This window comes from Prionailurus bengalensis, chromosome B4, assembly GCF_016509475.1.
Source record: "Prionailurus bengalensis isolate Pbe53 chromosome B4, Fcat_Pben_1.1_paternal_pri, whole genome shotgun sequence".
Taxonomy (NCBI): domain Eukaryota; kingdom Metazoa; phylum Chordata; class Mammalia; order Carnivora; family Felidae; genus Prionailurus; species Prionailurus bengalensis.
Window position 1 is genome coordinate 104443831 of NC_057358.1, and position 21035 is coordinate 104464865.

General features: G+C 34.2%; 1 protein-coding gene across 13 annotated transcripts in view; it reads right to left on the bottom strand.

Moving 5' to 3' along the window:
* PPFIA2 (PTPRF interacting protein alpha 2) overlaps window positions 1-21035 on the bottom strand; it is a 479591-nt gene that overhangs the window by 183346 nt on the left and 275210 nt on the right. For 11 of the 13 annotated variants that reach the window (XM_043561607.1, XM_043561608.1, XM_043561609.1 and 8 more), the window contains 3 exons: window positions 17218-17319; window positions 6333-6497; window positions 228-302 (listed from right to left, as the gene is read on the bottom strand). In XM_043561607.1, the coding sequence (XP_043417542.1) occupies window positions 228-302; window positions 6333-6497; window positions 17218-17319 (342 nt within the window). The remainder of the gene's footprint in view (window positions 1-227; window positions 303-6332; window positions 6498-17217; window positions 17320-21035) is intronic. The other 2 variants (XM_043561611.1, XM_043561618.1) reach the window with 1 other exon arrangement.

Sequence of the window (21035 nt, forward strand, 5' to 3'; positions counted from 1 at the left end):
TTGTCACTAGAGCTTGATAATTTTCTTTTCATCTTTAAGTGACTGATCTGAACCACCAGATATCAGGAAACATGACTCTGGCAACTGGTTTCAACACACCTTGTTCAGTGGCATATACAGAATGTAATTTATTTTTTGTGACAGTTTTAATCAAAGTGATGTGAAACACAAGGGCTATAATGCTAGTGATATCACACCTCAAAAGAGGAGAAAGTTTGGTATGTTACCTCCTGATTAGCAGCAGCTAGTTCTTCTTCCAGTGCAGAGACTCTTTCTAAAGAAACCCTCAGTCGCTCCCTTACCTAGAAGAAAAACCAAAATATGTGCAGTAATGTACATCCCATACATGTTAAACTGTGCTGAATCCATCATTAACATTATCCGAGACAGTCATATTTGGCGAATTTTTAACGTAGTTATAGCCCTAAGTGCTCATAAATTCTATGAATACATTGTCACCTTATAGCATCTCTCTATCACGGTATTTCCTTATAAGCAAGTCATTTTAGTCTCAATGACAGAATTTCTAACGAGAAAGAGACAGACCTGCTTATTCTTAATTCTGACTCACGGTAAGTAGAGGCAAAGTTCAAAAATATATTATGAATTCCCCTGAAAAAGACTCACTAATTAAGTATGAGACATAGGCAAAATCTTTCTTTCTACTTTTTAAAAAATAATATGTGAGCTTCATTTGGTATGAGTAACTTCATAAAAGATTCTCAGAATCTGAAAAAATGTTGTCTATTGCTCATAATGTTGTATTAGTTAGAGGTCTACATTGCTACTGAGGGATTGAAAACTATTTGATTAGTCTGGAATTCCTAACTAGCTTCCAGATACCAAAGGTTAAGCCATCATATTTTATAGAACCGAATAGTCTGCACATTTAGTTTGAAAATATTTATGATTTGGAAATAATATGATTTACAAATGTTTCATAAATAAATGAAACTAAAGAAGTGGTCTTTAATTCTTGCTTTCTTAGAACTTCTAAAATTGTTTTAGTTATTATATGTTCAGATCTTTTAGATATGCTCTATATTACATATACGTAAAATATATATTATCATGTAAAAATTTAAGGAATTCAGAGAAAGGATTTTAACTGAATTTAATTTAATTTAATTTAATTTAATTCAAATTGGAATTAAAATTAATGTCTACAGTGACTTAATTTTCCTTAGAAAAGAATCAATAAAATACACAATTCTTCAACTTAAGATGCAATTCATGGTGAATGATTGAATATGAGCTAACATAGAATTTGCTCCATGGGGATGTTATAGTATTTGTGCAGTTAATATGCATTTTAATATATATTTTTATTAGCTCTAATTTTATTAATGCATTGACAGTATATTTTAGTGTATCACATTTTCCTATTTTAAAAAGATAAGATTTAAGTGATAATATAGGTTAAATATATTTTAGAAATTCACATAATAATGAAAGTTGAATTTAACATTACTTTTCAATTAGTAAGCAGACAAAAACCCCCCACTAATATCCTATTAATCTAGAATCTAACAAGAAATTTTAAAAAATATCAATTATATTTTTGTGCCGTATAATGATAACTGATACATATTCAGGTGACTGGGTGCACTTCACTCCTGAAATGTATCTTGAGTTAGAAAGAATAACTATCTGAGAGGAGTTTAATATGAATTATATTTAGTTATGCTCAAATCCTCTGAAAATTAGTAATATGTACATGAATTGATATTTGATATCAAAGATAATTACATAGGATCTTTCATGATATTTAGGTGTGCTAGATAGCCTAACACGTACCCATGCTGTTTGACAAATATCCAATTGTTCATTAAAATGCATAAAACTAATAATGCTGATTAATAACTGAACAAGAACTACTTGAAAGGAAGTCTTTGATGATTTGACTTGGGGAATACTTTTTTTATGAGCAGCCTGGATAGATGTAAAAGAAGCAAATATCTGAAGGCTGAAAATAAGGAGGTTTGCTGATGCGTGGAATTCAGATATCAACAAAAATCTTAGTATAGATGTGCTTGATATTTAACAGGGTTGATTATAAAGTTTTACACCCACTTCCTAAAATACCAGCTATAAAATTCAGGTGTTCTGAGTGAGAAAGTTCTAAGAATCGTAGTTGATGAGAAGAGCAATATGAAATTGTCAAAATGTAAGTTAACGATCTCACTATGAGCAACATTGAATACTATCACATTAACACTGCTGTGAAGAGGTTAGGTGTCTTATTTTAAGATATACTGATACACTGGAATGTTTCTAAAAGAGTTCTTCAAATAATTTACAGAATGGCTGAAACCAGGCTATCCTGTAGGCTAAAGTAGCTTCCTTTCTTTGCTAAACTGATGATCACAAAAATTGTTCTAATATGATTCCTATTTACCACAAAGTTAAACATTTTTATTCTCATTATAGTGAGTCTTCAAAGGGTAAAAATCATTAAGCTTATCAAACAACTTGAATATAGAATAACCCCTCAAATAAATTTAGAATGGTATCTACAGCTTGAGATTATATTACCCACAAAGTAATGAATCTAAAGGTGTCTCTACAAGAAAATAAAAACAATTTCTGAATATATCTTGAATTAGTTGTAAATCCAAAAACTGGGGTGGTAAATATCAATACATTATGAGATAAATGTATGATTCATGTTTTTATTAGGATAAATTATTCTCTGTATTTAATTCATATTGCACTAATTTCTGCTAAACTGAATAAGACAAACAAACAAACAAACAAAAAAGGTGGGATGCAAAAAAGTAACTTTTCTAAGGCATAAAGAATCCCAACATTTTACCTTGTCTATATAGCTTAAATTGCATTAGCAGTGAAAAATATATTGTCTCTGACCAGCTTTTAGCTTTTTGCTCTGCTCTGCTAAGCACAGCACCAGCAGAATGACATAATTACCTTTACTTTCCTTGTTGGATTTGGTGTGCTGTGGAACTATCTAGACATGATTGATATGCCATGAAAAATTATAATTTTAACTTTTTTTTTCCTAAATGTAAGTACACAGGTGATATCCTTAGCTCTATACGTAACCTTTTCTGATTTCTTTTGCTATTTAACCACATTCAACGCATCCATTGTTTGTAGTCTCTTAGTTAATACATGTTAATGTTTTAATTTATAGAACTATAGTATAACCTCTAAAATATTTATATACACCTAGAATTTTTTATTTATAGTTTCATCTACTATATCAATTTTCTTCATAAGGGTATAAAAAATAATTAAAGAATTTTTTCCCCAAAGGATGTTTCAAGGCTACATACATCCTATCCCTGAGATTTTAAAATAAAATAATTCCCTAAAAGTAACAAATGTGTTTCAGGATGAAAAGAAACTTTGGTGGAAGAAGCATACATTCCAAATTAAAAGTAAGGTATGGCAGGGTTTCATTTTGGAATTATCAGTCCTATAACAGAAAACATTGTAAATGTTTTCTCCTTAGACCAGAAGTTCAAATCCAGTTTTGGCAATATGATATTAGATCACAGAAATATGTATGGAGTGCATATATATATTTACTATGAATTTTTACTTATCCTTAAACATGTATATTTATCATTTCCTCCAGCCTCCAAAATTGGTTAACACATTGGAGAGTGATATTCAAAGTTACGGTCAGTCTTCGCTAATAAGGAAAATTCAAACTTACAACTCAGTGGATGTATAAATAAGGACATTAATAATGACAACTGCCAGTAATTGTAACCATCCATAGCTATGCTTAATTTTCTCTACTTTGTTTAGCTCTTCGTGTGTAACTTTACCCTGTAAAGTCGGTAGTGTCTTGTCATCAAGAAATGGTTAATTGCATCTTCTTCTGATCATCTCTCTGTATTATAACATAGTATCCATAGTACTTATAGAATGTTGTAATTTGTTTCCCCACCCTTCCTAGCCTCTTGAGTAGCTGTGAGCTATTCCTAGGGGAACTGTCCATGAAAGCACAGATTAATCCTTCAATAACGAAATAAAATGCTACTTAAAACAAGCATGTGGATCAACAGTAACACCAACATCTTTACTTAGTTTGAAAGTTTTATCAAGTGCTGAAATTTATTCACATTAACAGTGATACTCATTAACATTCAATGAGCACTTGCCATATGCTAAGTACCATATAAGAGTTTTTTGCACATCAGATCACATTTAATCCTCATGGCAATTCTATGAGCTAAGTACTATTAGCTCTCCATTCAAAAGAGGAAACATATTTAGAGAAGTCACTTGTCCATATCTGTCCAACTCCAGAATCCAAGCTCATAACACTTTTCCTTTAGACTGTTCAACAATACTTAGCTGATAATCAGTTCAGTTGCCTATGAACTAACTAATGTCCCTGGAACTTCTAGTGAGTTAGTACATACTATTACAACTCCTAGCGCCATAGTATAAAATGCTTCATTTAGTTATGCTAAACTCACTGAATGTCTACATAGTAGATTATTTGTCTGGTCTAAGTTGTGCAACAACTATTTTCTTCTTAAATGTACTCACACCCATCAGGTTATTTGTCCTGAATACTGTTTACTGCCTTGCATCCATTCTTTCATAAGATACCACTCAAGTGATGTGGGAGTGCATATAGGGAACTTCTAAGATCACACATTCTCAAGCACTTTCATTCAAGGCATTCAAAAGTATTACATTTTCTCTGGATAGGCCATGCTCTTCTTATACATCTGGGTTATTTTACATATTGATCCTGTTGCTCAGAGTATCTTCATTACTCTGCTTAAAAAACTCCTACACATTCTCTAATATTCAAGTCCAAATGTCATACCCTCTGTGAAGACATTCTTGAACTTTTTAAAATCACTTTCTCAAGTGGAATTAGTCACTTTTCCTGTGGCTCCCTATTGCACTGTACATACTGTTTCTTAACATTACCCATTATTGACACGTGAATCTCTAGCAATAACTTTGAACTCCTCAGTCGTAAGGAAAATGTCTTATCTATTTTTGTTTGTCAAATATCTGTCTGACTTACAATAGACATTCCATAAGTATGAAGTCTTGCAAATTCTTAACAATGTATTTTTTTAATAATAAAGGGAATATGAACTTAGACATCAAACATATTAAGTATTTGATACTTGATAGTAGTGATATTATATTTATCAAGGATCTTTATATAATTTCAATTTCTATCTTACTCAAAATTATTCATAAACTACTTTCCTCTCATGGCTAAAATGAAAAATAAGCTACAATTTCTTCTTAACAATCTAGAAGGTAGAATTATAGTTATCCTTATGCACATACTTCACATAATACCCTGGTCTAAGACCATCTGAAAGACCAGTGATAAAAGTATATATGTACATAAATTTTAACCAGAGCACAAGTGTCTGCATACTTAAAACCTAGATATAACCGGGTAATAATCTCTCATTTGGATTTTAATACTCAGAACTTATCAGGTACTTTCTAATTGAAGTGCCCCAATTCCCACTCTACAAAATCCTAAAGCTTTATTAATTTTAAAAAGTTAATTCTGTAACATTTCACAAAATTAAAATCATGTCATAAGCCTTATTAATCTCTCAAGGATATTATCATCATATTGGCTTATTTATGTCAGTCGAAGTTTTTTGAGTAACAGCTAAAAGAAGCTTACTGCCACTTTTTTAAAAAGACCTAAAGCAGGTTTTCTCCACTGATACCTTATGCTGTTATATTCAGAGATTCCTCAAAATATATACTCAGAATATATACTCAGAAGGTATCAGAGATCGAATAAAATGTATGCTTCTAATATAAACCTCCAAAGGTTAGAGTATACATCCAATTTATACTTCAAGATAAGTTGAATTTCCAGTTAGTGGTCTTCTGTGTTGGGATCTATAGACATGCATTTCAGAGAGGGGCTGGGAGGAGAGAAAGAGAAGGAGAGAGAGGGAGACTGAATGACAATATTAAATTTCAAATGGCCATCTGGACTAGAACCATAATGCACCACAATAAAAGTGTAACTTGATAAGCCATAGATTCGGTGGTATTAAAAAAAAACAGGGTTATGAGCATCACCAATATACACACAATAATCCAGCTGCAGTTATAAAAATGATTTTCCTATAATTCAAACGTGTTTCTCTGTACTCATTTACGTCAGGAGTCAGCTGAGTCATGGATGAAGACAAGGAACCTGATGCTCATGACGAAAGCACAGTGAAGCTTGAAATCTCCTGTCAATACTCTTTAAAATTGGTAGCTGCAGTTTATTTTATTTTTTTAAATTTCAGCTTCACTGAGGTACAATCGACACATAAAACTGTAATCAACCTTTCTAAATACTCTACCTTTTCATCCAAGGCCTTGTGGTGCTCAAACAAAGATTTCAGTGCCTTGAGAACCTCGACTTCACTGGACACTCCCGAGGGGGACTGGGCTTGCCGTTTTACCACCGTCATTCTTAGCGACCTTTCGTGTCGTGACACCAGGCATTCCAAGTGCTCCAGTAACAGCTATTGGGCGTAACAGAAAATGTAATTACCCTAAATGCAATTATCTTATGAACACAAGTTACTAATACTTACGAATGACTTCTATCTGAAAAGATTGCAGCTTTACCTAGCATCTCATGATAACCTCAGAGTTTACCACAGGTAGCAGCAAAGAAGCACACACCTGAATCTAAGCCAGGGTCCATAAAAGGCATTAAAGGTCCATAAAACTGCATCTCTATCATATAATGGAATTAATCATTTAAAAAATGTAATGTAAATTCTTATTCATCCTTTTAGAAAATTTAATAATTTCAGCATGAGCTCAGTAGAAATAGAACACAAAACAGATGTGATCAAAAAGAGTAATTATTGAAGAACATTGCACAATGCATGATGATTTTGTTAGAAGAGTATTAAAAGTCACAACTAACTTCATACACATTTGGTCATTTAAAATTGTTGAATTGAAAGAAATGAGCATAATTATGTTGCTCTGAATGTGATTATAGTGATAATCACATTTGTATAGTGATTATAGTAATAGTTATAATCACATGTTGCTATAAAAATCACAGTGAAAATCACTAATAATTTTATTTACAATTAATTCTTAGGTTACATAATAAAAAGTAGATGCAACCAAGTGGAATATAGGAACTGAGGTTTTGCAATAGTCATTTGGGGAAAAGAGGTTTTTAAATAACGGTCTACTTGGGAACCTACACTCACCCAGAGTAGCCTCTGGGGCCATGAAAGTCCAGTGAACAGTGTCTCAGTCTGTTCCAGACCTAAAGAAATTTTACTTTCAAATGTTTTGTGTGGGGCGACTGGGTGGCTCAGTCGGTTAAGCATTCGACTCTTGGTTTTGGCTCAGGACATGATCTCACAGTTTTGTGAGTTCGAAAGCCTCACTGGGCTCTATGCTGACGGTGCAGAGCCTGCTTGGGATTCTCTGTCTCCCTCTCTCTCTGCCCCTCTTCCAGCCATGCTATCTCAGTCTCTCTCAGGATAAATAAATAAACTTAAAAAAATAAAAATGTTTTCTGAATTGGGGCCTCACCTTTGTTTAGTTTAATAAGGCAGTTCTGCTGCTAAAAACAAAGATACCTGAAAAAAAAAAACTGCTGGGTTAACTTCTCAGTTATTAATATTTTGGTCAGGGAAGAATAATATATGAGCAGGAAGTTTTGTGGGAGAGATTTTCAGAAGGGTAGTGAAAAGGATAGGCTAACAAATGCCTATGTAAAATAAAGCAGAAGTTACTCAAACAAAAAAGGAAAAAGCAGATATAAGATACTGGGATGGAAAGAAATAAAGAAAACATATTTTTTTCAGGAGTTTTCCTAAAGCTTACATTTCCTAAAGTAGTAAAAATGCTTGGTTTTCACAATGTCATTGTTCGATTCGGTGTCACATATTAGTGTCACATTTCTTAGTTCTTAATAAATTAATTTCTCTACATTCACCATCAGTAGTTATGGTTCGAAGTGTCAGAAAACTTTGCCATGCATTGGCACAGAAGAACACAAATAACTGAGACCCTAAATGTATAGATCAATAGGTAGGGATCATATTTAAGGGTCGAAATAATATTAATAGTTCTTCCGTGTGAAATGACACAATGTTTTCAAAGAGCTTTCCTTTTATTTCTCAATCTTTGATTATATTCATGGTATTCTACTCTCTTGAAGTCTACAGATACGTGTGTGCACTGGTTAAATCCGAGCTGTTTCACGTAGGTTATGGGAGTTTGTACAAACTTAACCCTAAAACAGAGAGTTATGGGAGCTGAAAAGAGGAGAGACTTACTTTGCATAGAGCAGTAAACAGATGTTTCATTGAGAGGATGATATTGAAACTGAGACTTAAAAGATGAGAAAGAGCTGGCCAAATGAAGAGCCAGAGGAAGAAAACTCCTGGAAGAGGGCACGGCTGGGCATATCGAGGAACTGAAAATAGACTGGTGTGGTTAAAGCAAAGTTTGTCAGGGAAAGGCTAACATCAGAGGTGTTGGAGAAATAAGCAGCGTTAAGTTCACACAGAGCCCTAGAACCTATGAGAAATAGGTTGCTCCCAAGCAGACTTTGCAGAGTCCAGATACTCGAGTTATCCGCCTCAAATGGTGTGCTGACACTGGCCCATACCAGCTTGTTAGAGGGGATTGTTAATTTTCAGGAATTCTGTGAGCTGGTGGTTAAACACAGTTATTGTTGAAGCTTAAATTATGTAAGCTTATAATTAAATAAACAAAATTTGAAAAGATAATAAACACTCAAAATGTATTAACTCCTAATTATTTTACTAAATTCCAAATTTTTAATAAAATTCCTAAGTATTTTACCATTATCTACACTCTTTGGGGTGTTTACGTCTATTGCATCTGAAGGTAGAAATACCACAGGTTGGTTCCCTATTGTGCATCATTTCACTTCTCAGCTTTCAGTGATATCATGTTGGTAGCCTGAAGTCAGCCACCATGGGAGTATTAAAACCATGGGAATTCCAAATACTATAGGTTAGTGCTTTTTAATTTTTTTCTGGTAAAATAGATCATTTACCAGCATATCATTGTCACTAGCCATCAAGTCATCGGGTTGCGAGCCCAAACATTACAGAGCGGAGAAGGGCCATCATTACTGTGCCCTTTCTGAATCCCTGACCCATTGAATTGGTGAGTACAGTATAATGTTGTTTCTGAGGTTAAATTTTAGTGTGGTCTGTTATGAAGCAATAGCTAATCAAAAGATATTCTCTAAAAGAACCCTCAACTATTTAGCATGGTAACAGTACTGAGGAAAAGAAAATACCAAATTTCTTGGATGTTACCTCTGAACTAGGACTAGTTAGTTCAACAATATGCTAGACAAAAATTAATCACCTTGTGGATATCAGCCTATTTCTCTGGCCACCACAATATTTGTTCAATGGGTATAGAAAAGTGACCATGGTTTCAGGGATAGAAGTTATTCATTGACCTGGCAAAATGGGCTTCTCATCATTAAGGTTGATAGGGTTACCACCACAGCTGAATGGCCAAGTGACCAGCTGCAACCATCAGTCTTGAACCCCTGACATGATAACAGTCCACCTAGAGGCCAGGCTAGTCACCTTGATGCAAGCAGATCACATCAAATCCCTTCCGTCAAGGAGGGGGTGTCTACCTTTTCTTAATGTAAAAATGTTTTTTTTTTTTCTGGATATGGATTTGCCTTCTCTAATGGCTATGCTTCTACTGGCAATACCATTTTATCAAGATTTTTGCTTACAGTCTTATCATACACAACATTACTTCTGACCAAAAAAAAACCACATTTTAAAGTAAAGGGGGTAATGCAACTGACTGATGCCTCCAGCCTGGTTTCACTACACTATCACATCATTCAGAAGCAGGTGATTCTATAGAACGGTTAAAGGATCCAAAGAAGAGTCTGTCTTAATTCAATCTTGGAGATAACACAGTGCTAGGCTGGGAGGTTAACATCCTGAAATTATGTACTTAGAGCTGGTGATGAATATATATCAGTTCATCTACAGAAGTCCAAGAACTGAGGTTTAGAACTGGAATTTATAACTGCTATTAGGACTTTTTGACCAGCTGGAGAAAGGGGGATTTTTTTTGTTATATTATATATACATAATGTATATTATTCTCCCTCTTTATTTTATATTGGTTACTTGATTCTGATTAACACTTAAAGTAGTCAGTAGGTTATAGAATATTAAGATATGATTGAGATTTAATTAGAGCAAGAGTATACATATGGACGAACCCTGGTTATGTAGCTACATTCATGGACTTTCTTTTTTGAGAAAAGGTGATTTTGTTTATGTTCAAGTATAGTTGTATTGCTGGATAGATATATGTCAGTACCGCTGCTGTTTAGAATTTTAATATGGAAGAGTACAACAAAAGTTGTAGTGGAGATGTATTTGTGGTTGCCCCCAATTTTTTGAACATATCCTCCATCTTTGATAGTTCTCTGCATTCTGAATGTCATCCTCCCAATACTAGATTCAAAACATTTCTCAGGCATGTTTAACCACTAGGTGGCAGACATGTGACTTAAGAGTCAGCCAACCAGAGTCACCCACATAGGGCAGATTCTGAAGGGAGCCAGATGAAGAAACTTGCTAGCATGTGGGTCCATTTTGTTGGCACAGGTGGTACTAGAGGCTGCATGTTTCCGGGTCTGGGAATGTAAGGAAAACCCACAAGGCTAAGAAATATGGTCCTAGACATTGTGCACAGAAGCTATGTTTAGAGATTTCTCATATTCCTTAATTAATGTCTTCTTGATTAATACAGTTAAGCTGTACTGCTTTATGCAATTAGGAACTTTCATCTATCTAATAATAACACAAAATAATGTGTTCTTTAAAACAGACTTCTTGGGGCGCCTGGGTGGCGCAGTCGGTTAAGCATCCGACTTCAGCCAGGTCACGATCTCGCGGTCCGTGAGTTCGAGCCCCACGTCAGGCTCTGGGCTGATGGCTCAGAGCCTGGATCTTGCTTCTGATTCTGTGTCTCCCTCTCTCTCTGCCCCTTCCCCGTTCATGCTCTGTCTCTCTCTGTCCCAAAAATAAATAAACGTTGGAAAAAAATTAAAACAAAACAAAACAAAACAAAAAAACAGACTTCTTAAGGGCTTAAGAATACTGAATATTCCTCAATAGTTACTGAATACTAAGGGCTCCTGAATACTCCTCAATACTTAGGAAAATATTCTATAGAATATGTGCTTAATACTCACTTGTTGAATTGAAGTAAGATAAATGTAACTTATCTAGCCTAGAGAATGTGGCCAAAAATGTTCAAATCTAGCGTATACCTACAGCTTTGAAGCTTACAAATTTAAATAAATGAAAAATAAAGAGGAATTCAATAAGATACCACTAATAATCTACTAATTACACACCTTTGCTAGGAGCTACACTTTTATTTATTTATTTATTTTGAGAGAGAGAGAGAGAGAGAGAGAGGGCACATGAACAGGGGAGAGGGGCCAAGGGAGAGAGAAGCCACGCTTAGCATGGAGCCCAAAACAGGGGGCTTAATCCCCATGACCCTGGGATCATGACCTGAGCCTGAATCAAGATTTGGACTCTCAGCCAACTGAGCCACCCAGGCATTCTGCTAAGAACTACTCTTTTTCTAATATTTAATAAATCTTGCCGAAGGCACTCTCCCTGGTGTACTCAAAAGACTGCAGGGACTACATAAATGGCCACTAGTTCTACAGTGTAATTCATTTCAAATGACCACAGATTAGGGGCGCCTGGGTAGCTCTCAGTTAAGCATCTGACTTCAGCTCAGGTCATGATCTCACAGTTTGTAGGTTCAAGCCCCACGTTGGGCTCTGTGCTAACAGCTCAGAGCTTGGAGCCTGCTTCAGATTCTGTGTCACCCTCTGTCTCTGACCTACCCCCACTTGCGCTCTGTCTCTCTCTGTCTCTCAAAGATGAATAAATGTTAAAAAAATTTTTTTAATGACCATGGTTTATATATATACACACATATACACAAACATATAATATATGCATATGTACATATTGCATCATTGGAAATTTTTGAACTAAATTTCTAAAATTATACAACTTGTTATTACATTTAAATTCCACCTAACCTATGTGAAATTAATTCTTTTCCTTTTTAAAATTTTTTTTTAATGTTTATTTATTTTTGAGAGAGAGAGCCACAGAACATGAGCAGAGGAGGTCAGAGAGAGAGGGAGACACAGAATCTGAAGCAGGCTCCAGGCTCCAAGCTGTCAGCACAGAGCCTGGCACAGGGCTCGAACTCATGAACGTGAGATCATGACCTGAGCTGAAGTCGGATGATTAACCAACTGAGCCACCCAGGTACCCTGAGTGTGAAATTATTTTCAATCACAAATGACATTCAAGTAGAAATACATTCTGGACTGTATACTAAATTTGGCTGCTGTAATACGGCCACATAATACATCACTAACATCTGAGAATGAGAAACTTCAAACTAGTTGCTTTTGTGCTCAGTGTACTTAACATCCTCTACCCTCAAATACTGTTTACCATCCCCTACAGTTCTATGTAAATGCTTAGGTCTCATGTGGCAAAAGTTGTGCTATTAGTTATGTCCTTAGTTATGTTATATGTTAGTTATGTGTCATCTTCTGCTTATCATATCCTATCAGAGCACTTTCAGATACAAGCACATATGCACGCACATGTGTCTTCACCTGCCTTCAACTGCTAGGGTCTTCCTTTCAATTGGCCTGTACTTTCTACTCATGGAGGAAGTATGTTTGAAGGGATTTTATTAACTAGTGTAGAGAGAAGTTTGTCAAAAATGGGAAGCTTCTCTTTAGTAATGGAAGGGGTCTCATTGTAATTAAGCGTTTATTTGTATAATTTCTTGGCTCAAAACAAAAGTAAGGGCATTTTAAGGAATGTTTCAAATTAGGTCTTTAATTTGAATTGAAGATAATTAAGTCTTTTAGTTGGTGACCTATAAGATAAAATTATAGCTTTACTATTTATAATTGACATTAAGAATGCCTCATAATTTCTTTTACAAAGTCATGCAATAGCTACTTTCTAAAACACTGCCAATAACATAAAACATTCTTTGAAATCTTCAGCCACAAAAACAGTTAAAATGGTTCCAAAACAATAAAAATTCTCCACTCTGATATTAAGAAACAATAACTGGTTTATTATTTCTGGTTTTCTTTTAGCTTTTTACTAATTAATTCTACTAAAACATGATAAGGTTTAGTAGTCGATCTGAGTTATGTTGAAATAATGGCAGGAGTAAATTATTTTGTATAAATATAATTTGCCTAAGTATGGTCAGAAAAGTTTTAGAAACAACAAATTTTTGGGGTGCCTGGGTGGCTCAGTCAGATGAGTGTCCATTGGACTTTTGATTTCAGCTCCAGTCATGGTCCCAGGGTCGTGCGATTCAGCCCCACATCCTACTCTGATCTGAGTAGAGAGCCTGCTTAAGAGTCTCTCTCCCTCTCCCCCTCAGTCCCTCTCCCCTGCTTTCTTGCTTTTTCTAAAATAAAAATAAATAAATAAATAAGTAAATAAGTAAGTAAATAAAAATTAAAAAAAAGAAAAAATAACAAATTTTGCCTAATCATTTTTCTACACTTACAGTGTGATAATATTAAACAGTAAAGTTTTTTGAATGTTTTTATAAATATTCTCTACAATTTTTGAAATTTCTACTTTTGCATGGTAATTAATAATATTAGGATGACTTTTATTTGGATGTCCTAAATTTAATTACTTGAGGCAACTGAATTTACTGATTACTTTGATTTCTTTCATTCATTCATATTTTTGAGCTGGGGACCAGGTGTTACTATAGTGACAAAATGATAAATGGCCACAACTTTCAGCTCTGACATCAGAATAAATACCTCGTATTTATCAATTTGCAAACAATTGATACAGAATAAATTACTGAACATTAGAACTGAACTATAGAAAAATGGACAAACTCTCCTTTTTTCCTAAACACAACCCTTGTATCATGTATGATTTGCAAGTGACATTAGGAATATGGTCTCTTAAATATATATCCTGTGGTTAAGCTGAGAAGTAGATACCCTAAATGTGTCACTTATAAGCTGGGTGGCCTGGGGCAAATTATTTATATGTTAGTTTTACAATCAATTAAATGGGAATAATGAGATTTCTGTAAGGATAAAGTGAGTTAAACATACAAAACATTTAGAAAACAGTTCACATGTAATTAATGTTAGCTAGTATAATATGATCATTATTATTAATTGCTATATCCAATAAATCATTTATTGAATTCCCTCTGACACATATATTCTTAATTCATTCAAATATTATATAGTAGAGCCCTGTCTCATTTATTGTTTTGATGATACTCAAAATTAACACAAATACTCTATCCTCTTATGAGTTCTCTGCGGACTTTTTTTGTTGTTGTTATTTATCTCAATTCATGAGCAGATGTTAACTCGCCAACATGGAAAGAGAATGGTATCAGAATGCTGGAAATGGAGACACTCACTTCTACTTTAAACCGCCTCACAATATAAACCAAGAGCAAATTCTGTAGCTCTTTCTCTATGACTAAATAGTGGTGTTTACAGCAGGGAAAAACAAAACAAAACAAAAAACCCCAACAACAACAAAAAACAGAACATGTAGACATGTAGAAGGAGAAATTATTACATAAATTTATAAAAAGTATTACATTTTACAACATTGAGAGGGCATTATGGGGGAAGGAAGAAGATATGTTTGATTTTTAGCCCTGGATATTTTTTGGGGGAGGGTGATAGGTGATTATGTAACTTAGGAAGTTGATATGTAATTGATACTTTGCACAAAGAAGGTTCCATAAATCTTTTTTCCTTGGTTTAATCAACAACAAAAGTCCTCCACACAACTGCTTTAAGGAACGTGGAAAAAGTGTTTTTCTGCTCTATTTATGGTTTCAAAGCAAATATCATTCATGTTCAAAGTCATGTTTAAAATCAATGGCTTCTCTTACCCTACTGGAATTTAATATTTCTATCTTTCTCACTTTGACCCCTGAAGAGGTATTTCAAGTACAGCTTGCCTTACTTCCTGTATCCTCCAAGGTTCCTTTGCAGGTGTAACAGCTGCAGGTACTCCTGGACCTCGTGGAGTGTAATATGATGAATATTGTATGGATGATGCTTCCTAGTTCTCTGAAATTAGTCACAATCAGGAAGGAATGAGGTACTCACTCCATATTGCAATGGTTTATTCTTAGGCAATGTCTTCTCTAAGCTGTTGTAAATCTTAGTTGTTGTTGTTTTTTTTTTTTTCCATGGACGTAACTTGAGTAATTATGCCAGTGGTCTCATGGCTAAAGGCACAGGCTCTGAAGTTAGACTGCCTTAGCTTTCAAATGCCTTCTCTTCTATCTATTCACTGTGTAAGTTCTGGCAAGTTATATGCCTTTTTCTGAGCAGTTGCCTCCTCTGTAAAGTGGGGGTAATTATAATGTGTCCCTCATAGGCATTAAGAAGGAGTAAAGGGCTGTAGGGAAAAAAAAACTGTATAAAGAAGAAATACATAGCTAAAAGAAGAGTTTCTGGTGTATTTTAAATATGAGAATTAGTTGAAAGTCTACCAAGAAGTTTGCATTTCCCTCCATGTTCAGTTTCCGGATCCTACTTTTACATTTGGCTGTACTGTGCTACAGCAGGGAATGTAGCCTAAAGCATTAAAATGGAAAATAGTGAAATAGGGCAGAATAAATCTCATGGCAGAAATAAATTTTAAATTTGCACAAAAAATTACAACTTAAAAATCAAGGGTGAAAAAAATAGAAAAAATTCGTCTGACACCCGATAACATGATCTAAACTGTCTTTGTTGTGTTCTCTTTGAGGCAGCCCATGTAACTGGCTCATCAAAGTCTCAATGAAAATCAATTCCTTGGGGGGCCTCGGTGGCTCAGTCGGTTAAGTTGTCTGAGTTCCATTCAGGTCATGATCTCACGGCTTTTGAGTTGGAGCCTGCATCAGGCTCTGTGCTGACAGCTCAGAGCCTGGAGCCTACTTCAGATTCTGTATCTCCCTCTTTCTCTGCTCCTCCTCTGCTTGTGCTCTCTGTCTCAAAAATAAATAAACATTAAAAAAAATAATAAAAAATAGAAAACCAATTCCTTGTGTGTATGCTGTGTGAATTCTCTTTACCATAAAATAAGACCCCTAAGAATAAGGAGATAAATCGAGTTTGATCATATAGCCATTATTCATACAATGCATACTTCTCATTAAAGGCACAAGCTCACTGTTTGTGGAGGTATTATTTTTATGTTACTTTCTAAGTCCAAGCATAAAATGAATACACTATTAACTATACCTCACTTTCTCATTTTATAGTATTAATCTGAGAGCGTTGTAACCCTGAAAATATTTTTCACCTACTTCATGTTGAAATTGAGTTATATATCCACACAGAAGTGTTTTTAGTAAAGAAATTTATAGGTAATCTGGTGATTTATATATTTTATGAAATTTAGTGACTTTTCCTTCTGAATGAGAAAATGCAGCATCTTTGATCAAATTCTGGACTTTAATGTCACAGGGCATAAGACTGAAAGAATATATGAGTTTCCAAGAACAGAATACAGTAAAGCCCATCAGTATCATGAAATCAGAACATCAGAACTGGAAATCTCAATCATCTTCTGAAATAGAAAAGGTATGCCTCTCTTAATTAGGAGAGTTCTGCTCCAGTGGTTTTATACATTCTCTCTTTTTTTTCTTTTTTAATAAATACTTTGCTGGAGTGAAGCGAGGACCAATGCGCAGCCACTCCCTCACATCACCCCACAATTGAAACTTACACCCTCTTAAGCCTCACCTCTTCTGCCCACTTCCAGCCTCTGGGGTATTGGTCCCTTACTCCAATACAACAGTTTGGAAGTTTGAAACTCACTACTGAAATCCAGCCCTTCTTTTTAATCTCAAATAAAGCAAAAGAAAGAGGAATAAAAACATTTTCTAAGGCAACATAGTGATTTAGTAGCTGAGACTGTAATTTAGGTTTCCGGCCTTCCTGTTTTGAGTTTTATAGAATATTCTCCTTAACTTTAAATAACACACTATGAGTTAGTATCTGCTTAAAGTCTTCCTCAAGCTTTAAAATATTTTATTTGTATGAGTATACAAGAGATAAGTCACTGCATTGTATATGGAATTAATTCCAAGCAGAGGCAGTTTTATACTTACTCTTGTGTTGTTTCTTTCAGCTTTCAGTTCAGAAATTTCTTCTTCCTTTTCTAGAAGTTGTTCCCTACAAGCATTGAGTTCTTTTGTCAGTGCAGCAAATTCCTGAAAAGGGAATAAATACATTTGAAGACATATTTCAGATATAAAAAGAAATGTCCCACAGGGATAAAAAAATCAAAATATAAACTTCTGAATGTAAAAAATGGAAACAATGACTTCAATGACAGGAATATAAATATATTGCTATTATTAAAGTAATTTGGTTCCAATGGTCAGAGAATGCTAATCCATGATATTTAGCATTCACATTTTATTATAATATGTTGCTCAGATGAGTGTATAAAATATATTTCAAAATGTATCAGATACATCACATTGAAATTACTGGTTTAAATCTGGCCAATTTTGTGAACAACTCCAAAAATCTCACTTTAATCCCTATTTAGCAATGTTCAGACTGAGTATACTAAATCATCAAAAATCAAAACACAAAACAAAACAAAAACCATTACCAACAACAACAAAAATCCTACTAAATGCTATGCTATTTAGAGATTAAGATGTTCATTTATATGTTAACAAGATGAAAAAAGAGAATGTACCTCTTACAAAATAATAAATATCTAAGAGTTAATAAAATCATCTAGCAAATTATTAATTTATACATTATTCTGTTCTTCCCTTTGAAGCATAAGCACCTTGTGAACTGGGACTTTGTCTAGACTTCACTGCTATACTCTCAATGTCTAAGACATAGCGTGTACTCAGTATTTATTTTCAATAAAAAAATTAAGGGTTCTGGAGTAATCCTCTCTCCATGTGACAAATGACACTTTGGAGGAATCTTCAACGGCTTCCCCAAAATGGGATCAGAGATTGTATAATCTGGGTATTTTTACCATGAGGCAGAGAGTTTAGACACAGTAAAGATTACTTAAAAAGAAAATCAAGAAACTTAATTCAATTATTTGGCTATTCCAATGCGTAAACAAATATTATTTTAAAATAATTTTGAAAAATAGTAAAGAGATCCATGTTATCATTACAATGATCATTAAATTATTTAAAAGTTATTCTCAGTAATAAAACTGAGAATTGTTAAATCTTTGCCAAATATTTAAATATTTGGGAAAACGGCCCTGTGCTCAGAAGTCACTGTCAGAGGATCAAACATAAAAATGAAAATCAGGGAGACAGTTTGGTTAACCTAACCTCTCTAAAGGCAAATATAGTCAAAAGTAAGTGAATATGATGATTATGCAAAGCTGGGAAAGATTTAGGGTTTATATTTTTGTTTGCTTCAAACCATTTATTTTGTTGAGTTTCTGAGTGGCTATAGCCCAAGTGGGTACTTCAAAGACCTCAGAGCAGACTTAGAGCTTAGAATCAAGATGAAAGAATTCATTGTTACACTTAGACTAGCATTATAGATAAATGTTTTCTCCCCCCATTGCTGCCTGCTTAAATGTTGTTGATAGTCTCTGAGCATATTCTTTAAGTGGAGAATGGAAATAAGCAACAAGTAGAAAATAATAAACATTTCCATAAAAAAAACTTTTTAAGAACAGCATAATTTTGATGGAGAAAAGAAGAAAGTGACAATTCCGTATTATATATTGTTAACATAGGCATTTAAAAGTAATCTTTATGGATATTACTAGACAAAACATAAATCAAATCTATATTTAACATCATATCAATTTAAAAAATATATCTGGGTTTATCTTTCTAGAGATGCAGCTTACTATATATGTACAGAAAGACAAAATACCAGAAGGAAGAAATATTTCAGAATTTTAACATGATATATTTCCAGGTGGTAAAAAAATAAGTGAGGTTTTTTTTTTTCTGCTTCCTCCTATGTATTTTTATCATCAAAACTCTCTACAATGAAGAAATATGCTTTTATGCTTAGAGAAGAGAAAAATACAAATTTATAAATGTACTGAAGCAATCACGTATTCAAAACTGAGGACGGCAATTGGTCAAGATGTTATTGGCGATAGATGACTTTGGATTTGTTTTATTTTTTATCATGGAACTGAATCCGAGCACGCTATTTGGTGACTGCTTGTATTAAGATTAATTTTAAATTTATTAACTTCCTAGCAAATTGCAGGCACTGCTTGACATTCCTTATCTCTTCTTGCTCTCCCCTAAATAACCAGTCGGGTAGTCTCATTCCCCTTTGATGGCTGAGAGAACTGAAATACTAAGACTCAAATCTTAAGTTCATGAAGCTCACAACCCATAGAAAGAGGGTTAGACTGTGAACATAGTTTTCTAGACCCCTTGTCTAGTGCTCTTCTACTATATCACTTCGCCCTAGCTGTTTGTCAGGTTTATATGATTCAGATTTGAAGTGCATTTATCAGTAAGTTTCCCCCCCTTATCTGAAGAATTAGATAACCATTACGTAAACCATCCCTCTTACTCAGTCCAAAGGGAGTATGGGGAACTGGAAGGCCCAAGGCAAAGTATACCTTCCATGCAGAGTAACAAGAATTTGACAAGCACATTCTGTGTATCTGGGACTGCATTAGATGCAGACATCACATATAGAGTTAATCATCAAATGTTTTTATACTTTTCCTGTGACATTTGTCTCCTCTGTACCTACTTCTCCATCCTTACTGTGAAAATGAACTGAGTTTTATATATCTTTTATGAGATAATAATTACACCAAAAATAATTAACACTGATTCAGCCCTTACAATATGCCAGGTACTCTGCCAAGCAATTTGTATGATCTCATAAATCATAATAAAACTCTGTAACAAAATGCTAGAATGTCACTAAATAAAACTAAACACTCTTACATGCAATCCAGCAATACCACTCCTTAGCATTTACCCAAAGGAGTTAAAAAGTATGTCCACATAAAAATATGCACATAGATATTTATAAAAGTTTTATTCATAATTGCTAAAACTTTGAAAGCAACCAAGATGCCTTTCAATAGGTGAATGGATAAACTTTGGTACATTCAGACAATAGAATATTATTCAATGCTAAAAAGAAATGAGCTATCAAGACAAGAAGAGACACGGAGGAAACTTAAATGTATGCTACTAAGTGAAAGAAGCCATTCTGAAAAGGCTATATATACACTGTATGATTCCAACTATGACAAAAGCAAAACTGTGGAGATCAGTGAATGACAGGGTTTGGGTTGGGGAAGAGCACAGAGGATTTTTAGGGCAGTGATAATACTCTGTAAGGAGAAATGTTAGATACATGTCATTATATACTTATCTAAACTCATAGAATCCACAACACCAAGAGTGAACAATTACCAAGAGTAATGTAAACTGTGGACTTTGGGTGATAATGATGTGTTAATGTAGGTTCATCAATTGTAATAGATGTACCATTTTGATGGGGGGTGTTGATAATAGGGGAGGCTGTTCATGTGTGGGGGTAGGAAATCTCTATACCTTCCCCTAAATTTTGCTGGGAACCTAAAACTGCTCTTAGAATATACAGTCTTAAAAACAAATCTCACTGAGGCCTAGCGAAAATAAGAAATTTGCCCAATGTTAGAGAGTCAGTCAGTGCTATAGATGGTAACTTGTTTGTTTTTTCCTCCTGATCTTTCTAATTTGTCCTTCTTTCAGTCTTTGCAAAAAATTTATTGGTCTCAAGCTCACAAAACTTCTCAGAGCTTCCTACTTTCAAACACACCAAATGTAAACAGACTTTAACTTTTAAAATTGAAACGCTCTAAAACATGGCCCTTTCATAATTAATTCACTTTATCATTGAACAATAACTACCCTTTTGAGCAGGAGTCATTTTGCTCTGCCCTGACATTAGC